The sequence below is a fragment of the Sorex araneus genome, chromosome 1, assembly GCF_027595985.1.
Source record: "Sorex araneus isolate mSorAra2 chromosome 1, mSorAra2.pri, whole genome shotgun sequence".
Classification (NCBI taxonomy): domain Eukaryota; kingdom Metazoa; phylum Chordata; class Mammalia; order Eulipotyphla; family Soricidae; genus Sorex; species Sorex araneus.
The window spans coordinates 449747867-449767233 of NC_073302.1; the positions used below are offsets into that span (position 1 = coordinate 449747867).

Here is a 19367-nt window from a genome sequence, read left to right on the forward strand (position 1 = left end):
CATTTCACTTAGCATGATACTTTCCATGTTGATCCACTTACGTGCAAATTTCATAACTTCATCTTTTCTAACAGCTGCATAGTATTCCATTGTATAGATATACCAAAGTTTCTTCAACCAGTCATCTGTTCTAAGGCACTCGGGTTTTTTCCAGATTCTGGCTATTGTAAACAGTGCTGTGATGGACATATAAGTGCAGATGCCATTTTGACTATACTTTTTTGCTCCTCTGGGATATATTCCCAACAGTGGTATTGCTGGGTCAAATGGGAGCTCAACCTCTAGTTTTTTTGAGAATTGTCCATATTGTTTTCCAAAAGGGCTGAACTAGTCGGCATTCCCACCAGCAGTGCAGAAGGGTCCCTTTCCCCCCACATCCTCTCCAAAAGCGGTTGCTTTAGTTCTTTTGGATGTGTGCTAGTCTCTGTGGTATGAGGTGGTATCTCATGGTTGTTTTGATCTGCATCTCTCTGATGATTAATGATGTAGAGCACTTTTTCATGTGCCTTTTGGCCATTCGTATCTCTTCCTTGGGAAAGTTTCTGTTCATTTCTTCGCCCCATTTTTTGATGGGGTTGGATGTTTTCTTCTTGTAGAGTTCAACCAGTGCTTTATATACCATTGATATCAACCCCTTATCTGATGGGATTGTGTGAATGTCCTTTCCCATTCTGTAGATTATCTTTGTATTCTGGTTACTGTATCTTTTGCGGTGCAGAAGCTTTTTAGTTTAATGTAGTCCCATTTGTTGATGTCTGTTTCTACTAGATTGCTTAGTTCCGTGTCATCTTTGAAGATACCTTTATCTTCAATATCGTGGAGGATTTTGCCGACCTTGTCTTCAATGTACCTTATGGTTTGTGGTCTGATGTTGAGGTCTTTAATCCATTTTGATCTGACATTTTTGCATGGTGTCAGGTTGAGGTCTAAGCCCATTCTTTTGCATGTGGTTGTCCAGTTGTGCCAGCACCATTGTTAAAGAGGCTTTCCTTGCTCCACTTCACATCTCTTGCTCCCTTATCAAAGATTGGGTGATCATACATTTGAGGTTGTGTGTGGGGATATTCCACCCTGTTCCATTGGTCTGCGGCTCTGCCTTTGTTCCAGTACCATGCTGTTTTAATTGTTTCCGCTTTGTAATAGAGTTTAAGGTTGGGGAGGGTGATGCCTCCCATCATCTTTTTCCCAAGAATTGTTTTAGCTATCCGTGGGCGTTTACTGTTCCATAAATTTCAGGATTGCTTGATCTGTTTCTTAGAAGAATGACATGGGTATCCTTATAGGGATCGCGTTAAATCTGTATAATGCTTTGGGGAGTATTGCCATTTTGACAATGTTGATTCTCCCTATCCATGAGCAGAGGATATGTTTCCATTTCCTCATGTCCTCTTTTATTTCATAGAGTAGCGTTTTATAGTTTTCTTTGTAGAGGTCCTTTATTTCTTTAGTTAAGCTGATTCCAAGGTATTTGATTTTCTGGGGCACGATTGTGAACGGGATTGCTTTTTTCATGTCCCTTTCCTCTGTTTCATTGTTTCCATATAGGAAGACCATGGATTTTTGGGTATTGATTTTATAGCCTCGACTTTACTGTACAGGTCAATTGTTTCTAAGAGTTTCTTACTAGAGCTTTTATGCTTCTCTATGTATAGTATCATATCGTCTGCGAATAGTGAAAGCTTGATTTCTTCCGTTCCGATCTGAATCCCTTTGATATCTTTTTCTTGTCTGATGGCTATTGCTAATACTTCCAATACTATATTAAAGAGAAGTGGTGAACGTGGGCATCCTTGTCTTGTCCCCAATGTTAGAGGAAAGGCCCTTAATTTTTCTCCATTGATAATAATGCTTGCCATAGGTTCGTGGTAGATGGCTTTGACTATCTTGAGGAAAGTTCCTCCAAAACCCATTTTGGTGAGAGTTTTTTAATAATGAATGGGTGTTGGATCTTGTCAAATGCTTTCTCTGCATCTATTGATATGATCATATAGTTTTTATCTTTACTTTTGTTGATACAATGGATTATGGTGATTGATTTCCGAATGTTAAACCATGCTTGCACCCCCGGGATGAATCCCAATTGGTCATGGTGTATGATCTTTTTGATGAGTTGTTGGATTCTATTTGCTAGTATTTTGTTGAGGATCTTCCCATCAGTGTTCAACAAGAATATTGGTCTATAGTTTGTTTTCTTTGTTAGTGGCGTCTTTGTTTGCTTTTGGTATTAGGGAGATAATGTGCCTCGTAGAAACTGTTCAGAAGGGTTCCTGTCTTTTCAATTTCCTGGATGATCTTAAGGAGAACTGGCAAGAAGTCTTCTTAAATTTTTGGAAGAATTCTCCAGTGAATCCTTCTGGACCTGGGCTTTTGTTTTTGGGGAGATTTTTGATTACAGTTTCGATTTCCTTGATATTTATGGGCCTATTCAGGTACTTCAAGTCTTCTTGGTTCAGTCTTGGGAGATTGTAGGAATCAAGGAATTCATCCATTTCTTTTAGGTTCTCTTGTTTCATGGCATACAGACTTTCAAAGTAGTCTCTGATGATCTTTTGAATCTCCTTGGTTTCTGTTGTGATGTCACCCTTTTCATTTCTGATTCGGTTTATTAGGGTTTTCTCTCTCTCTTTCTTTGTGAGTCTTGCTAGCGGTTTATCAATCTTATTTATTTTCTCGAAGAACCAGCTCTTTGTTTCATTGATCGTTCAGATTGTTTTTCGGGTTTCCATATCGTTAATTTCTGCTCTAAGTTTTATTATTTCTTTCCTTCGATCTGGTTTGGGTTCCTTTTGCTGGTCCTCTTCTAAGATCTTGAGCTGCGAAGTCAAGCTATCTATAAAGGCCCTTTCTTCCTTTCTGAGGAAAGCTTGCAGAGCTATAAACACAGCATTAGCTGTGTCCCATAGGTTCTGGTAGCTTGTGTCTTCATTCTCATTTGTTTTATCTCTTGATTTCTTCTTTGATTTCCTCCGTGACCCACTCATTGTTCAATAGTGAGTGGTTTTATTTCCAAGTGTTTGATTTGGTTCTCTGTGTCTGTGCGTGATTAACTTCCATCTTCAGTGCAACATGGTCTGAGAAGATAGTTGATACAATTTCTATCTTCCCGATTCTATTAAGGTATAATTTGTGACCCAGAACGTGGTCTATTTTGGAAAATGATCCATGTGCGCTGGAAAAGAATGTGTATTCTTTTGGGGGGGGGCGTGTATAGCCCTGTATAGGTCTATTAGCCCTGTCTCTTCCATTTCTTCCTTCAGAGCCATTGTTTCCTTGCTGAGTGTTGTTCTTGTCGATCTATCATGAGGTGATAAAGCAGTGTTGAAGTCTCCTACTACTATCGTGGTGCTAGTTATGTCCTCCTTAAATTCTGTTAGGAGTTCTTTTTAGTATTTAGCTTGTAGTTCATTTGGTGCGTATACGTTTAATTGTGTGATTTCTTCCTGTTGTATATATCGTATATATCCCTTGGTGAATATTAAATGACCTTCGCTGTCCCTTCTAATCTTTTTCAGCCTGAAATCTATGTTGTTGGATAGTAGTATGGCCACCCCCGCTTTTTTGAGGGAGCTGTTTGCTTGCAGGATTGTTTTCCATCCTTTGATTTTGAGTCTGTGTTTGTTCTGGCTATTCAGATGTGTTTCTTGTAGGCAGCAGAAAGTTGGGTTTAGTTTCCAAATCCATTTTGCCACTCTGTGCCTCGTGATTGGTACATTTAGACCGTTAACATTAAGAGAAATTATTGTCATGGGATTTTGTGCCATTTTTCTGTAAGGTTTGTTATTCTTATATGTTTTTTCCTTGTCTTATAGTAGCCCTGTGAGTCCTTCTTTTAAATTTGGTCTTGAGTCTATGAAGTTCCTGAGGTGTTGTTTCTCCGTGAAATAGTGTATGGTTCCTTCAAGTTTAATTGAGAGTTTAGCCAGGTAAGGTATTCTTGGTGAGGCATTCATTTCATTGAGTTTTTTCACTATATCCCACCATTGTCTTCGGGCTTGGAAGGTTTCTTCTGATAGGTCTGCTGTGAATCTAAGGGGTGCTCCTTTGTATATGATCTCCTTCTTTGATCTTGCTGCTTGCAGAATTGTGTCTCTATCCATAGCATCCATCATTCTGACTATGATATGCCTTGGGGACTTTTTATTTGGGTCCCTTTTAGCTGGTACCCTTCGGACTCCTTGGCTCTGGATGTCCATATTTTCTAGCTCTGGGAATTTCTTAGCAATGATGTCTTTAATTGTGTTTTTTTTCATTAGGATTGGTCCCCTGTGGTTCTGGTACTCCAATGATTCTTATGTTTTTTCTCTTGAGGTCATCCCCTAGGACTGTAATTTGCTCTAGAGCCATTTTGAGGTCTTTTGCCATTATTTGTTGTTGCCTGTATACTTTCTGCAGCTCGTCTTCAAGATCGCTGTTTCTTTCTTCAGCAGTAGTCATTCTACTGTTAAAGGCTCCTACTGAGTTTTTTATTTCATCTACGGATTCTTTTAATTGTATCACTTCTGTTCGTAGCTTTGAAATTTCTGCCCTCATTTCTTCCTGGATTATCTTAGTGGATTGTTCCAATGCTGCATCTATATCCTCCCTTAATTTATTGGATGTTCGCTCCATAGTTGCTCTAAGTTCTTCAACCATCTTCACGATTTCCTCTCTGAAATCTTTATCAGAGAGGAGACTATTTCTGGGGAGTCATTGCTGGGGTTGCTGAGATCCTCCCTTCCATCTCTGCTGGTGGTGGGGATTTTCGCTGTTTCTTCATGTTGTTATGGGTTTTACTGTTAGGCGCTCTCCTCAGTTGAGAGGAGTCTCAAGAGAAAGCTTGGGGCTATGATCTTTGTACAAAGGACTTTATGTGCAGCTTGATGTTTTCATTGACAGTTTTTTTGAAATGAGGATAGGCTAGGTTAGTTGACTATTCACATATAGTGACTAAGATGACCAGGGTATTCTTCAGAGGGATAGATTCTATCGATTTTGGCCAAAGCACAATGCATTGAGTGGGAAAAATATCTTTGGCCACTCCAGAATGAGGCCACGTCCCTTTTTGAGGCCACGCCCCCCGACGTGTGGATACGCCCCTAACAACCTGGTGGGGAGGGAGAGTTCAGGGCTGCTGCAGTCAGACTGAGAGGCGGGAGACGGGCCTGCCTGGGGTCTCCGGACCCCAGACCGTGGACGTGGGGGAGATCGTGCGCTCTTCAACAGGGGGCTGGGTCTCGGAGGAAAAGTCCCCCCAAAGATTCTTTAACCAGTCATCTGTTCTTGGGTACTCCGGTATTTTCCAAATCCTGGCTATTGTAAACAGTGCCATGATTGGTGCATTTTAATTGGTGCATTTAGCCCATTAACATCGGGAGAGATTATTGTCATGGAGTTTTATGTCATATTTCTGTGGGGTTTGTTGTTCTTGTGGGGTTCTTCTTTGTCTTACAATAGCCCCTTTAGTCCTTCTTTTAAGTTTGGTTTTGAGTCTATGAAGTTCCTGAGCTGTTGTTTATCCGAGAAATAGTGTATGGTTCCTTCGAGTTTTTCACTATGTCCCACCATTGTCTTCGTGCTTGGTGTGTTTCCTCTGATAGGTCTGCTGTGAATCTAAGGGGTGCTACTTTGTGTGTGATTTCCTTCTTTGACCTTGCTGCCTGCAGTATTGTGTCTCTATCCACAGCATCAGTAATTCTGACTATGATACGCCTTGGAGTCTTTTTATTCGGGTCTCTTTTTGCTGGTACTCTTTGGGCTCCTTATATCTGGATGCCTGCCTTCTCCAGCTCTGGGAATTTCTTAGCAATGATGTCTTTGACTGTGTTTTTTTTACTGGGGTTACTTCCCTGTGGTTCTGGTACTCCAGTGATTCTTATGTTGTTCCTCTTGAAGTCATCCCCTAGGACTCTGATTCACTCTAGAGCCATTTTGAGGTCTTTTGCCATTATTTGTTGTTGCCTGCAAGCTTTGTGCAGCTCATCTTGAAGCTTGCTGATTCTGTCTCCGGCTCTAGCCATTCTACTGTTGAGGGCTCCTTCTGAGATTTTAAATTCATCTACAGATTCCTTTATTTGTGTAACTTCTGTTCATAGCTTTGAAATTTCTGCTCTTATTTCTTCCCGCATTTTCTTGGTGGACCGACCCAATGCTTCATTTATATCCTCCTTTAATTTATTGGATGTCTGTCCCATGGTTACTTGTAGTATGTCGACTCTCCTCAAGATTTCCTCTCAGAATTCTTTTTCTGAAAGGTCGTATATGTGGGAAGACCCTGTTGAGGTTTCTGGAATCTTTTCTTCATCCTCTCTTCATGGTGGGGATTTTCGCTGTTTCTTCATATTTTTATGGAAGTATAGAGTTGGAACCTTCTAGTTCTCTATCCCTATTCCCTCTTGCTGCGGGAGGAGGGGCTCTGGCAGAAGGCCATGTCCCTTTGAGACCACACCCCCTGAGATACATGCCACGCCCCCAGTAACCACTTGGGACATTGGCGGTGCTCAGGGTGGGCTGATTACCTGCAGGACACGGGTGGCGCTGTTGGGGCATGAGCAGAGAGGCATGGCGACAGGATGCAGCGTCTGGGGGGTTGTGGGAAAGCCGGGAAGCATCCCTGATTCTTGAACCTTGAATTGGGGTTGGAATTTCCAATTGCTTCTCTCACTTGAGTGAAACATGATACTCCTAGCACAGCTCTTTCAGTTCCTCTTTGGGATACACAAATAGCGTTCTCATCCTTTTTGCATAGGGCCCAGGTCTCTGAGGCGTATGTTAGTTAAGGAAGTATGATGGAATTGAAAAGTTATGCCTGGAGCCAGAGGTTCTTTGTCCTCTTAACAACTTCTTTAACTATCTTGAAGGTGTTCCAAGCTTCTCTCTTCCTCCTGTGCAGTTCTGGCACTAAGTCGTTCCTCATGTTGATTTCTTGACCCAGGTACACATAGCTGCTGCATTCAGAGATATTTGTTCCATTGAGAGCAAATGGAACACCAGGAACTAGTTCGTTTTTCATGAACATTGTTTTGATGAGATTCAGCTGCAGTCCGACCTTTCCACACTCGTAATTGAAGTTGGCCAGTATTTGTGCCGCTTGGCTAATGTTTGGTGTTATTGGAACAATGTCATCAGCAAAGCGGAGGTGGTGTAATTGCCGACCGTCTATCTTCACTCCCATTCCTTCCCATTCCAGACTTCGCATGACATTCTCGAGGTGGCACTGAAGAGTTTCGGTGAAATATTATCACCCTGCTGAACCCCTCTCTATATGTCAATGATCACTTCCTTGTAGAATTGTGAGATCCTGGTGGTGAATCCATAATACAGCTCACAGAGGATCTTGATGTCCTGAGTTTGAATACCCTGTTTGATTAGGGCTTCAATGACGACTTCAGTCTCAACAGAATCAAAGGCCTTCTTTAAGTCGATGAACATTAGACAGAGTGGCATCTTGAACTCTCTCGAAACTTCAATGAGTTTGATCACTGTGTGGTTTTGGTTGATTGTGCTGAATCCTTTCCAGAACCCGGCTTGCTTGCATGGTTGTCCTTCATCTAGTGTTCTGCCTATTCTATTCAGGATGTCTCGAGTGAACAACTTGTAGACAGTGGACAACAGGCAGATTGGGTGATAGTAGCCTATGTCGTGGATCCTAAGTGGAATTGCAGGGTCAGATGGCAGTTCAATTTTAAGTTTATTGAGAACCCTTCATACTGTTTTCCAAAGGGGTTGTACCAGAAAACATTTCCACCAGCAGTAGATGAAAGTTTCTTTTTCACCATATTTCTACCACAACAGATTTTTTCTACTGTTTTATGATATGTGCCATTCTCACTAGTGTGAGGTGATATCTCATTTTGAACTTGATTTGGATTCTCTGATGATAAGTGATGCTGAGAATTTTTCATTTCTCTACTGGCCATCCTCCTCTTTTCCTCTGAGAAATGTCTATTCATTTCCTTTCTCCATTTTTTAAAGGGGTTGTTTGGTGATCTTTACGAGTTCCTTATTTGTCATGGTTATCAAACCTTTATCTGATATGTTGAATGCAAAATAATTTTCCCATTCAGCAATCTGACTTTTAACTTTAGCCACTGTCTCTTTAGTCATAAATAACTTCTTTAATTTTATGGAGTTCCATGTGTTAATTTTTTTATTGTGTTGTTTCTCTAAGTGGTATTGGCTCACTGAAGCTGCCTTTGAGGTCCAAATCGTGGAGTGTTCTATCTATATTTTCCTCAATGTACTTTACAGTTTCTGGCCAGATCTCAAAGTTTTTGTTCCACTTTGAGTGACTTTTGTGTACAGTGTGATAAATAGAACTAGTTTTATTATCTTACAATAATTTTGTGTCTTCTTCAACAAAATTTGTTGAATAGGCTATCTTTATTCCATTTCATGTTTTCAGCTCCTTTATCAAAAATTAACTGCCCATGTATAAGGGATTGTGTTTTGTGGTTTTCAATTATCACCCACTGATCAGAGCCTAACTTTATTCCAGTATGGTGCAATTTCGATGACGATAGCTTTATGATATAATTCAAAGTTAGATAATAATATGCCACCTAATTTCTTATTTTTCAATATTACTTTGGATATTTGAGGTCTCTTTTGATTCCATATGAACTTTATTTTGATTTTTCTATGTCCCTGAAGAATGTCATTTGAATTTGAATGGAGATTGCATTGAATAATAGGTTGGATATTGATTTTAATGGTATTAATTCATCCAACCCATGATCGTGAAATATTTTCCATTATTCTAAGGTCTTTTCAAATATCTTTTTAAATATATCTTTCTTAAATGACTTAAAGTTGTCATAGTTTAGGTATGCCACACTTTTTGTTAAGCTGATACCTAGATACTTGATGTTTTGGGATACTAATTTAAATGGATAGAATTCTAGATCTCTTTCTCCCTGATACATTTTTGTATATAAGTGAACTAAGTTTTCAAGTGGCAAGGCAGCATAGGGGCCAGGGAGAAAAGATAGATGATCAGCAACAGGGGAAAGGGTTAAGGGAAGTCAGACACATCAGTGGTATTAAGGAATGATACAGATAAATATGTAAACCAGAGAATCAACAACACTGAAATAAAAACTTTAACAACAAACTTTAACAACAAAACTTAAAATGGACCTGTCAGGATGACAGCTGGGTTTGGGAGGATAGGAGTGGGAACATGTTAGGACAACATTGGTATGTCCTGTTCCCCTTGCCACAGGAAGCTTAGGTTTATCACAATGCTCCTGAGGCACGTCCATTCCACTGTGTTAATCTGTAAACTCCTCTCTATGCTTTCTTCCCCAACCGGTCTATCGCCTTTTCCCCCGATTCAGACTCTGTTCACTTGTAAGGTCAGATTCCTCAGAAATTTCTGACTTTATATGTATGAGTGAAATACTGCCTTACTCCTCTCTTTATGTCTTTGAATAGTTTAAAGCCATGTCCTTTTGGCTTTAGGAAGACAGTTAATATTATGCTTTTGTAACTTGGGATTTAATTTAGCTTCAAATATGCACTCCCAGGCATCTGCTTTCTCAACTTAAGCCTAAGTTGCCCTTAGTTCCTAGCACCCCAAAATCAGGGTCCTGATGAAGGACTGAAAGGACCCAGGGCAAGCAGTGAGCTACCCTGGCATCGAAATGGGCCAGGCCAAAGTGCCACAAATCTTAACTATAAGAGATTGATCATGGACAAATGCTGTCATGATCCAAAAGCAACGATGAGACTAGGACCCTGCTGGGGACAGAAAGACAAATCTGGCCTGAGCACTGTAGTCTGAGATTGAGATGACCCCAGGAGAGCAATTCTATAAGCTTAATGTTTCTGTTACTATGTCCACACAAAATGATTAATATTACGAATGCTTATATGTTTGTTAGACAAGGAGAGGAGAAACACACCCATGGAATTCCACCCTTGGGCGGGTTGTCCTGCTGAAAGAGAATCTGTCCTAGAAGCAGCATCCCCTGAGGGAAAGAACTTTAACCCTATTGATGTGACCACACCTATGTGTAAGCCCCAACCCCTCATGCTTGGGGATTTAACTAGGCTGTAAGAGCGGACTAGGGGATCCAGATCCAGATCCAGAGGAGAAGGAGAATGAAGTAGCATGGGGGAGGAAGAAGCAGAGGAGAATCAGAGGAGAATGGAGATGGGAATGGAATAAACTGCAACTGAGACCAACCAGCCTGGCCCTCGTTCGTTCCATCTCCTGCCCATCATCAACGACCTCGCCAGGGTGTGGGAAGCGGCATGAGACTAATGAATATGGGTGGTGGGAGGGAGAGATAGAGCACTGCTGCCCCTTTTTTTGTGATTACACACTTCTATAAGGAACATTTTTAAAAACTTGTAAGTTCTCACTTGGGGAAAAAAAAGATAACATTTTGCATTTCTGTTTTTCCTGTTTTGGCAACCGAAGGGCAGGCACAGTGTGAAAACAGGTCTGGACACAAGCGTGCCTGTGCTGGTTCATGCTGCCACTTCCTGCTTTTCTCTGTCATGAGGAGGGTTTGTGACAGAGCTTTCGTGTCTCATTTCAGTGGAAAATATAGGCGACATCTTCATAAACCCGAGACATTTTAAACTGCTGCTGCTGCTCTTCATTTTTCCCCCAAAGACAGTCTGAAGCTCTGAGAGGAAAGACAAGGAACTCACAGGGGAGCCAGAGCAGAGGGCAGAGCTGGGCTTCCAGCCCCGGCTCACAGGGCGGTAAGTGGCCGTGTGGGGTGGCTGTGGTTGTGAGCAGTGGGTGCCTTTGAGTCTGTGTGTTGTGTTTGGAGCGCCTGTGAAAGTGTGCATCGTGTTTATGTTGCATGTGTTGTCGGCTGTGTTTGTGAAGGTATGTTTGTGAGTGTTGCTGTTTGTTTTGTCTGTGTGTCACTGGGTTAAAAGGGAGACCTGTGACTCGGGGTGGGGAAACTTTGTCATTATTTTCGGGAGTAGGGGTTGGGGCTTTGGATATACCCAGTGGTGCTCAGGGTTTATTCCTGGCTCGGTGCTCAGGGATTTCTCCTGGCACTTCTCAGGGGATCATATGGGGTCCTGCAAGGGAAGCGCCTTCCTGCTGTGCTCTCTCTCCAACCTATATCGTGTCATTCTTGAGAAACACTCCAGGGCAGAGGGCGGCCGCAGACTGCGGTTCCTGTGAGGTGCCATGCATGGCTGTTCTAGGAGAGGGGGAGGCGAGAGTGTAGACACCCTTTGGATGCTGCAGGGGGTCTAGTTATTCCCTCCAGGGTTCTGTTGCCTCTTGTTGGAACCTCTGCCCTTCTACTCAGCCACCCTGGCCCTCGTGGAAGGAGATTTCTTTGGTAAAGTGCGGTGTCAGTTTTCAGCAAGGACAGAGGAAGCCAAAGACAAAGGGCCCAAGGGAAATGCAGTTAGCAGAGATGATTCCAGAAGGCTCTGACAGGAACATGCTGTGTCCTCACTAGAGGAGAGTCTGGGTCTGGGTGAGACTTTTCCCCACACTGGTCAGTCCCTGCTCAGGGCTGCTGGGGAAGTCCAGCCAGCCTGAACTGAGTCCATCCCTGCCTGCAACTAGGGCTGACATGACTGACTCGGCCAGTAGATGCGGCAGGAGCCACGCTGGGTCTCAGGGGTCTTGCCTGGGCAGTGGGGGAGGATTGAGGTGGTTGCCTGGTCAATGGTGGCCAGTGACTGTGGCCATAGGAACCGTCTCTCTGGGTCCCCAAGCCCAGAACCTTCCTAGGAGCCCTTCTTACTTGGACGTGTCCCTGTGTCCTACATGCTCGGGAAAGATCACATGGTTCCCTGTCCATCCCGCAGAAAGTGTCCAGCAAGGACAGCATGAGGGGCTCCTGCAATGGGGGCAATGCCAGTCCCTGGGGTGCTCTCGTCAGGAGGGCACAGGAGTTCCTGGCTGAGGTGATGTGACCTGCTGTGCTCTAAATGTCATAAGATACACCGGGATCAAATAGGGAAGAGGTGAAGGGCACCTACTGGGCCCTGCCCTCACCTGTGGGACACTGAGGCCAGGCAGAGGGACTGCTCTGAGGAACGTCTGTGGGGGTGACTGCTCAGCCCTCCTAGAGAACAGCAAGACTCTGCTCAGTCTGTGACTCTCCTGGCCGGTGGCCTCCTCCAGCTGCTTCCCAGCCACCCATGTGCTGTCACCCACAGGCCTTCCCCACAGGCCCAGCCTGACCACTCTGTGCCCTAAGATCCCGGAGTCTTCGGCTCTCACTGAGCCCCCAGTGCTGCTGCTCAGACGGTCCTGACCAGCGCTTGCCCTGTTCCTCTCCCTCACATGACCGCCCGGGGCCCTTGTATCATTATAAGGCAGCTCAAGGCTGCCCTTTCCTCAGGCATGAGGACTGCACCTTCTCCATGAAATCTCCTCAGATCCCAGTGTAGACCACAGGGGAGGGAGGAGCAGGGAGGAGGAGAGCGATAAGGGCCCCTGAGGCAATAAAAATCTCAGACTCTCCACCCTTCCCTGCTCTAAAGTAAACTATGAAAAGGACATAAGGGAAGGAGAAAAGCAATATTTCACTTACAAATACAAATTCAGAGAATTCGAGACTTTGACTTTATAAGCCACAGGTACCGCCCAGGGGAAACGAGTGATTCACAGGTAGAGAAAGCAGAGCACAGAGAAGTTAAGGATGAATGCCGAGTAAACAGGAGTGCTTCAGGAGCATGTGAGGGGTGTTACTCACTAAACCTAAACTCCTTGTGGTGGAGGAGAAAGCACAACCCAATGTGGTCCTACAATAGTGAAGCAGACCGACTCCTTCTGTAGGAGACAGGCAGGTGCCTCTTCAGTTTTGGTGCAAGCAAGAGGACATGGAACTGTGTTTTTCTTTCTAGATGGAGGAGGAAGGATCTGAGTGGATCCTTCCCCAGACCCCAGCAGGAGCGCAGTTTCGGGATCCTAACGCAGACCTGCAGGCAGGTAAAGCAACTGTCCCGGCAGATGCAACCTTAGGATGGGCACCGACTGGAACTGCAGTTCAGGTGAAGTTTGCAGAAGCAGAGGATTCAACGGACACAGAGACGGACTGCCCAGGGCTGCTGTGGACGGTGTTCGGGGTGGGGTCTGTCCTCACCCCAGAAGTGACAGAATCACCTGGTGAGTTCTACCCACGATGAGGGCATGACCCACGGAGACAATCACTTCCCTTCCCCTGAGGCCGGTCAGAGCTGCAGTGGGTTTGGTTTACCAGGACCAGCCCTCAGGGCCACGGTCTGCAGAGCCCCCGCGATAAGCAGGTGGTGCTGCTTGTGCCTCAGATCTAGCTCCTCTCCGTAGGCTTCTCCCAAAGAGACACTGACCTGGGTGTGGGCTCAGCCCTCATGGGCCAAACTCTGCCACTCACCTGGGGAGACAGATCCAGGTGCCTGGAAACCCGTTCATTTCCTGCCTGGGAGAGTATGTTTGCGAACTATGAAGTATTGGAACACACATGATTATTTCACTGCATAAAACTCACATTCCCTGACCTGAACAACGGCAAACACTTAAATGAAATAACTTCATAGAAAACCATTGCCAATACAAATCTGACAACTTCTGTACACAAAGGCAAACATTGTGAAGAAGAAAATCAACCCCAGAGCTCACTTGATAGTTGTGAATCTAAAGTCGCAATGAGCACTGGCTCTGGGATGCCCAGAGGGTCTCAGCCAGTGTCCAGCTTTGTAGTAACTCAGAGCACAGACAGAGAGCACCTTTCTGTGTTTTTCTTTCTAGATGGAGGAGGAAGGATCTGAGTGGATCCTTTCTCCCCAGAGAAAGCAGCGACACACCCTGCTCATAAGCACACATGCTCCTGCGCGCACATACATGGACTGCCGGCTCAGCTCACACACACACTGTTCAGAAATGCCAAGAGATGCTGGCGCGGCGCTGTCTGCGACGCAAGAGGGCAGGGAACCTCCCCCGCAGGGCTCTGCACGTGGCTGGCCTCCAAGCCCTAGCCCTCTGCTTCCCTCGAATCTAGGTGTGCCGGAGAGGGAGGAGACCCCCGAGACGTTGAGGCTGATGCTGGTTGGCAAAAGCGGAAGTGGGAAGAGCGCCACCGGGAACAGCATCCTGGGCCGGTTTCAGTTCGAGTCCAGACTCAGCGCTGCGCCTGTGACACGGACCTTCCAGACGGGGACAAGGCAGTGGGCCGGGAAGCGGCTGGAGGTGATGGACACCCCTGATCTCCTGTGTCCCTTGGACCCTCCTGCGGCGTCCGCCCAGCGCATGTGCGAGGCGGTCACCTTGTCCTCCCCGGGGCCCCACGCGGTGCTGCTGGTGACCCAGTTGGGCCGCTTCACAGAGCAGGATCGCCAGGCGGCCCTGCGCCTCCAGCAGCTCTTCGGGGCGGGCGTGCTGGCACACACCATCCTGGTGTTCACCCGCAGCGAGGACCTGGCTGGGGACTCCCTGGACGAGTACCTGCGAGGCTCCGACAACCGGGACCTGGCCAGGCTGGACGCACTGTGCGCGCGGCGCCACTGCGGCTTCAACAACAGGGCGCAGGGGCGCGAGCGGGAAGACCAGCTCCGGGCGCTCATGAAGCAGGTGGAGGTTGTGCTGTGGGAACACGAGGGCCGGTGCTACAGCAACAGCGCGTACCTGTACTGGCAGGGGAGGCCACACGGGGACGGGCCAGCGCGGCCAGCGGTCCAGGGGCAAGGCTACCAGGAGGAGGCGGAGGAGGAGGCCTGGCTAGAGGAGCTGTGCAGGGTCCAGAGGGAGTCTGAGGAATCCCACAAATGTGTCCTAGGGAGCGCGCTCCTTTGAGGGAAGGCTGGCCTGTGGCTGGGCACAGCTGCTTCCCGCCAGCCCCCTGCAGCCGGAGTCCAGCTTCTAGCCTTGCTCTCTCTACCTCCATGGAGCACTCACCCTCCCAGTCCCAGGCCATGGTGCCTGCTGTGGTTGGGGGCTGCAGCTTCCTTCGTTCCAGCTCACATCCCAGAGCCCCTTGGCGCTCTTTCCTGGGGGCCCCTCACACATAGCCCGGCATCTCCTCGATATTTTTCTTATTGAGATGACTCCCTTTCCCCTATAGAATCAAAGCTTTGGACACACTGTGCCTCATTATTCCACTGTGACCACCCAGAGCATCTTGGTCACTGGAATTTCTCCTTCAATGTTGACGATGCATGTCAGTGTGGGGAGAACAGGGGCCTTCATATTCCTTGGTTTACACCCTCTCCAGAAGTGGTGTTGGCAGATTGACTCTTAGAACTTTTGCTGACCTGTGTGTTGTGGGTTAAAATATAGCAAACGCTCCTGTGTCATGTGGGGAAATGTACGTTGCTGGGCAGAGAGATTCAACCCAGTTCTCAACCCAAAGGACATTCCGTGCACCTACTTTAAAGGAGAACATAAATGAATAGCTGATGAACTCCATGGCAAGGTTCAGGTGATAAGATAAAAAAAAAATGCAGTGACCCAGGTGTCTAAGATGTGATGATAGCTTTGACTCTAGTTCATTGAAATGCCACATGAACCACAAAGAGGAGCATTACCCAGAGGCAAACTTAATTAGGGGCTCATGTACCTGTACTCTTTCCGCATGATACCTGGTTTTTGGTGTTTGAAAAACAAAGGCATTTCATCCCTGCCTCAATTCTTTTCAGGGAAAGGGAAATCCTCTTTCCCTCCTCCCTTGAAAGTGGGGCTAGAAGGATGCCTGGGGTGAGTGTCTGCTGTGAGAGTTCCCAGGCAGGGCTGTGACACGAAGGCACAGAGAGAACAGGGACCTTGAGTGTATAAAAATAAAAAGAAAAGGCGCGGGCGAGGGAAGGACGCCTCACCGCACCGAGCCAGGCACAGGGCCTAGGGCAGCAGCTGTCTCTCCCGCCACCCGAGTTCGGTAGCCTCCGGCCGCTTCCCCCACCCCGGGGAGGTTGATGGCGAAGATGTGGCAGGCGAAGGAAGGAACGGAGCCAAGATGGTTGGTCTCACTTGCAGTTTATTCCAATCTTCCCTCTATACACTCTCCGTCTTCTCTACACCTTTACGCCCCCCACCTTCTCTCCGAACCCCCTTTTATTGATCATGGCCCTTCCAAAGGGCGCAACACATTGACGTCACCAAAAGCACCAAAAGATCTTACAGGAAGAACATTGAGGCAACATAATTCTCTTGTATCTGCAGGCCGCTAATCTAGGCCCCCAGAAGATACAAAAACAAAACCAAGGCCTTCTTTGGGCTGAAAGTACTCGGATTTACATCCCAAAGACCAGTCTGGGCTGCAGCAAGAAATCTACATGTCAATTACAAACTAGACAGCACCTGAAATTTACATTCCAAAGACTAGGCTGGGCCAGAGCCTGGAATCTACAAAGTCAAATCAATTCTGGCTAGCACCTTAGATCCGGGTCAAAGATCAGCTAGGTTTCTGTGACAAAAGGTTTCTGTAACAAAACTCCAGAAGGCAGCTGGAAAAGGGGAAATATTCCAACATCTCCCCCCTTTTTGTTTAGAACAGATTTTAACCATAAAATAAAATGCTAGGCACAAAAAGTTCAATAACACTAGCAGAACACCTATTCTCTAGGACAGATAGGCTTTCAGCAGGACCCATCCAAGGATGAAATCCCAAGGTTGTGTTTCTCCTCTCCTTGTCAGACAAACATATAAGCATTCACAATATTAATCATTTTGTATGGGCATAGCAAGAGATGCATTAAACTTTTAGAATTGCTCTCCGGGAGTCACCTCAATCTCAGACTACAGCGCTCAGGCCAGATTAGTCTTTCCTAGTCCTAGCAGGGCCCTGTCTCATCGTTGCTTTTGGATCATGAAATGACATCCCATGACCAAGCTCTTAACATATAGTTAAGCATTAGGCGCTTTGGCCAGGCCCATCTCGATGCCAGGGTAGCACACAACTTACCGCTTGCCCTGGGTCCTTCTTCGTCCCACGTTGGGACCCTGCCTTTTAGAGGGCTAGGAACTGAGGGTAACCAAGGCTACAGTCAAGAAAGCAGATGCCCGGGAATTAATAATATTCAAAGCCAATTAAATCCCAATTGCAAAGGCATAATATTAAATGTCTTCCTTTGTCCATACAAAAAGACATGGCTATAAACTAAACTATTCAAAAGACAGGAAGAGAGGAGAAAGACAATATCTCACTCATACATATAAAATCATAGATTTAACTCATCAAAAATACTTTGCCATATAACTGAAAACCCAATACCAGAAGGATAGTTATTACAGGTACTATGAATTTACAAATCCATTATTCTAACTGTTCATATATATATTATATGCTAACAAATGATTCTTAACATTACCCCATAAAAATTCAGTCAAATTTTACAACATGAGTGTTATACAAAATAAAGCATAATTCTAATCTACAGGAAATCAAAAGGGCATACAAGCTAAAACAAAAAGTTAAATTTCTGTTAAAATACATCAGGTTAAAAATCCAAATTAAAATGATGCAGAAAGAAAAAAATCTATAGTATCCATATACTGATTATCTTTAAATTGCCATACTAGGCTTATTTCTACTCTTTTGTCTGTATGAACATAACCTTGATGGGCGTGGCCATACCTAAGCTCCTAGTGGCAAGGGGAGAAAGGACAAACCAAAGTCAGGCCTAACATATTTAGAGCTAGATTCCCACATCTCCCCGTTTTCTGTTTACAGAGCGCCAAAGATCATAATAGTTTCGATGGGTCATAGATTTAGCATCAGCTACTCTTTTACGAAGGAGGCAGAATCCTAAAGCCAATAGAATGAACATGATCAATAAAGCTGTACCAGCACTACTGATGGCATGGGTAATGCTTTGCCACCATGACCTAGGGTCAAGACCCTGTAATGCGTCTGCAATACCCTGGGCTAGGTTTTCATACTGAACTCCTGGGAGTTTATCCTTAAACACTCTAACAATCTCACTCTGAAGGGCGAGAGTGTCTAAAGACATGTTACCTTTCAAATCTTGCAAATGGTATCTAATTTTTTCCCAAGTGTAAGTAGACCCGTTATATCTATGGGGGGTAATACAGAAAGAGGAACTATTCCAGTCACAAAACAGTTTCATTTGTTGCTCTAAGATATCAACCCGGTCCTGGACCCAAAGTAATGCTTGTTGTAAAGTGTCCAATCGTTGTTCAACATCATGGTTGACAGTTGCCTGCATTGTCCAAAGGTGGTGGGAGTCATTCTGCCATGTTTTGACGAAATCGTGTGTCTGGACCGAGGTTTGAAGAGCTACTCCTGCAACAGCAGCGGTAGTGGTTACAGCAATGAGTCCTAGGACAGCTGCGATCAGGAGCCCAAGGAATCGTCGGGAACGCCGGAGCAGTCGTGTCACGATTTCAGTCACGAGCCCTTCAGCAGGGGAGCGTTGCCATTCTCTAGTCAGGTTCACCGGTAGCCATATATGCGATCTGGCCTTTAACAAAATTATACTGTAGGGAGAATCTTGGATTGAGAGAGAAGAATTGAGACAGGTAAATAAGGCACAATCACGACAAGAAACCCTTTTTCTGGCAGAGTCAAAAGAGAGGGTGCCTCGAGCAAACACATAAGGATGCTTAACACATGCTTGCATGTAGAAAGAGGAGCTATAACTAGCATAATAAGTAAAATTGGACTGCTCAGAGCCATGTAAGTAACCATCCCAATAGTGGCCAGGGCTTAAGGCTGCAGCCACTTTCCATAAGTCAGTGTGTTCCGGATAAAGCGTTCCATTATGTGCAGCTCGAGGGCGAGGGGGGGCGAATCCCCCATCGTGCCATTCCAGCAATTTTGGGGTCTGGATGTGTAAGCTCGGAACGGAACTAAAAAAGGTGATACTCCATTGGACTGCAGGAAGAAAATGACATTTAGCATAATCGGAATCATCAGCACAGTCAGCGATGAACTTGCCTCTAGGTCCCCAGTCTATTAACTCATAATTTTCACGATAAGATAGCTTGCCCAGTGGGGATCGGCATTCTGTCCACTCCCCAGAAGAATATATCCAATCTTTCCTAGAGACAAATTCACAAACTGGAATGGGAGGTTGACCTAGAGAGGTTAAGTTAGTGGGTGTAACATCAATGGAGAGAATACGCGTGAGAGTAAAATCTTTTTCCGAGTATTCAGAGGTAGTATGAATTAGGGACTTGGTATGAATCCAAGTCTGAAGGCGAAGAGGGAGACAGGGAGGCACTCCAATGCAAACAGGATCGAGTGAGTATCCTAGAGAAAAATTAAAAGGTGTTCCTTCTTCATTCGGCAACTGAGGCATCTGTGAATCCCATGGAGGGGGTAAAAGAAAGGAATTGTTAGTCCAGACACGGGGTCCTGGCATGGTCCAATCTACAACCTGTAGAAGTGGAGGGTGAGGAATGTAAGTCCAATAGACATGTTTAGCTTCACTTACCACGGGATTACAAAACAAGACTGCCACTA

At 45.3% G+C, this 19367-nt stretch overlaps 1 protein-coding gene across 1 annotated transcript; it reads left to right on the forward strand.

Annotated features, from left to right (window-relative positions):
- Positions 1–12816: 12816 nt before the first annotated feature.
- On the forward strand, positions 12817–14824 carry LOC101539826 (GTPase IMAP family member 6-like). Its single transcript, XM_055130118.1, has 2 exons — positions 12817–13078; positions 13950–14824. Exons 1-2 carry the CDS (start codon positions 12817–12819, stop codon positions 14738–14740), a joined length of 1053 nt encoding a protein of 350 aa, XP_054986093.1. The 3' UTR covers positions 14741–14824.
- Positions 14825–19367: the final 4543 nt, after the last annotated feature.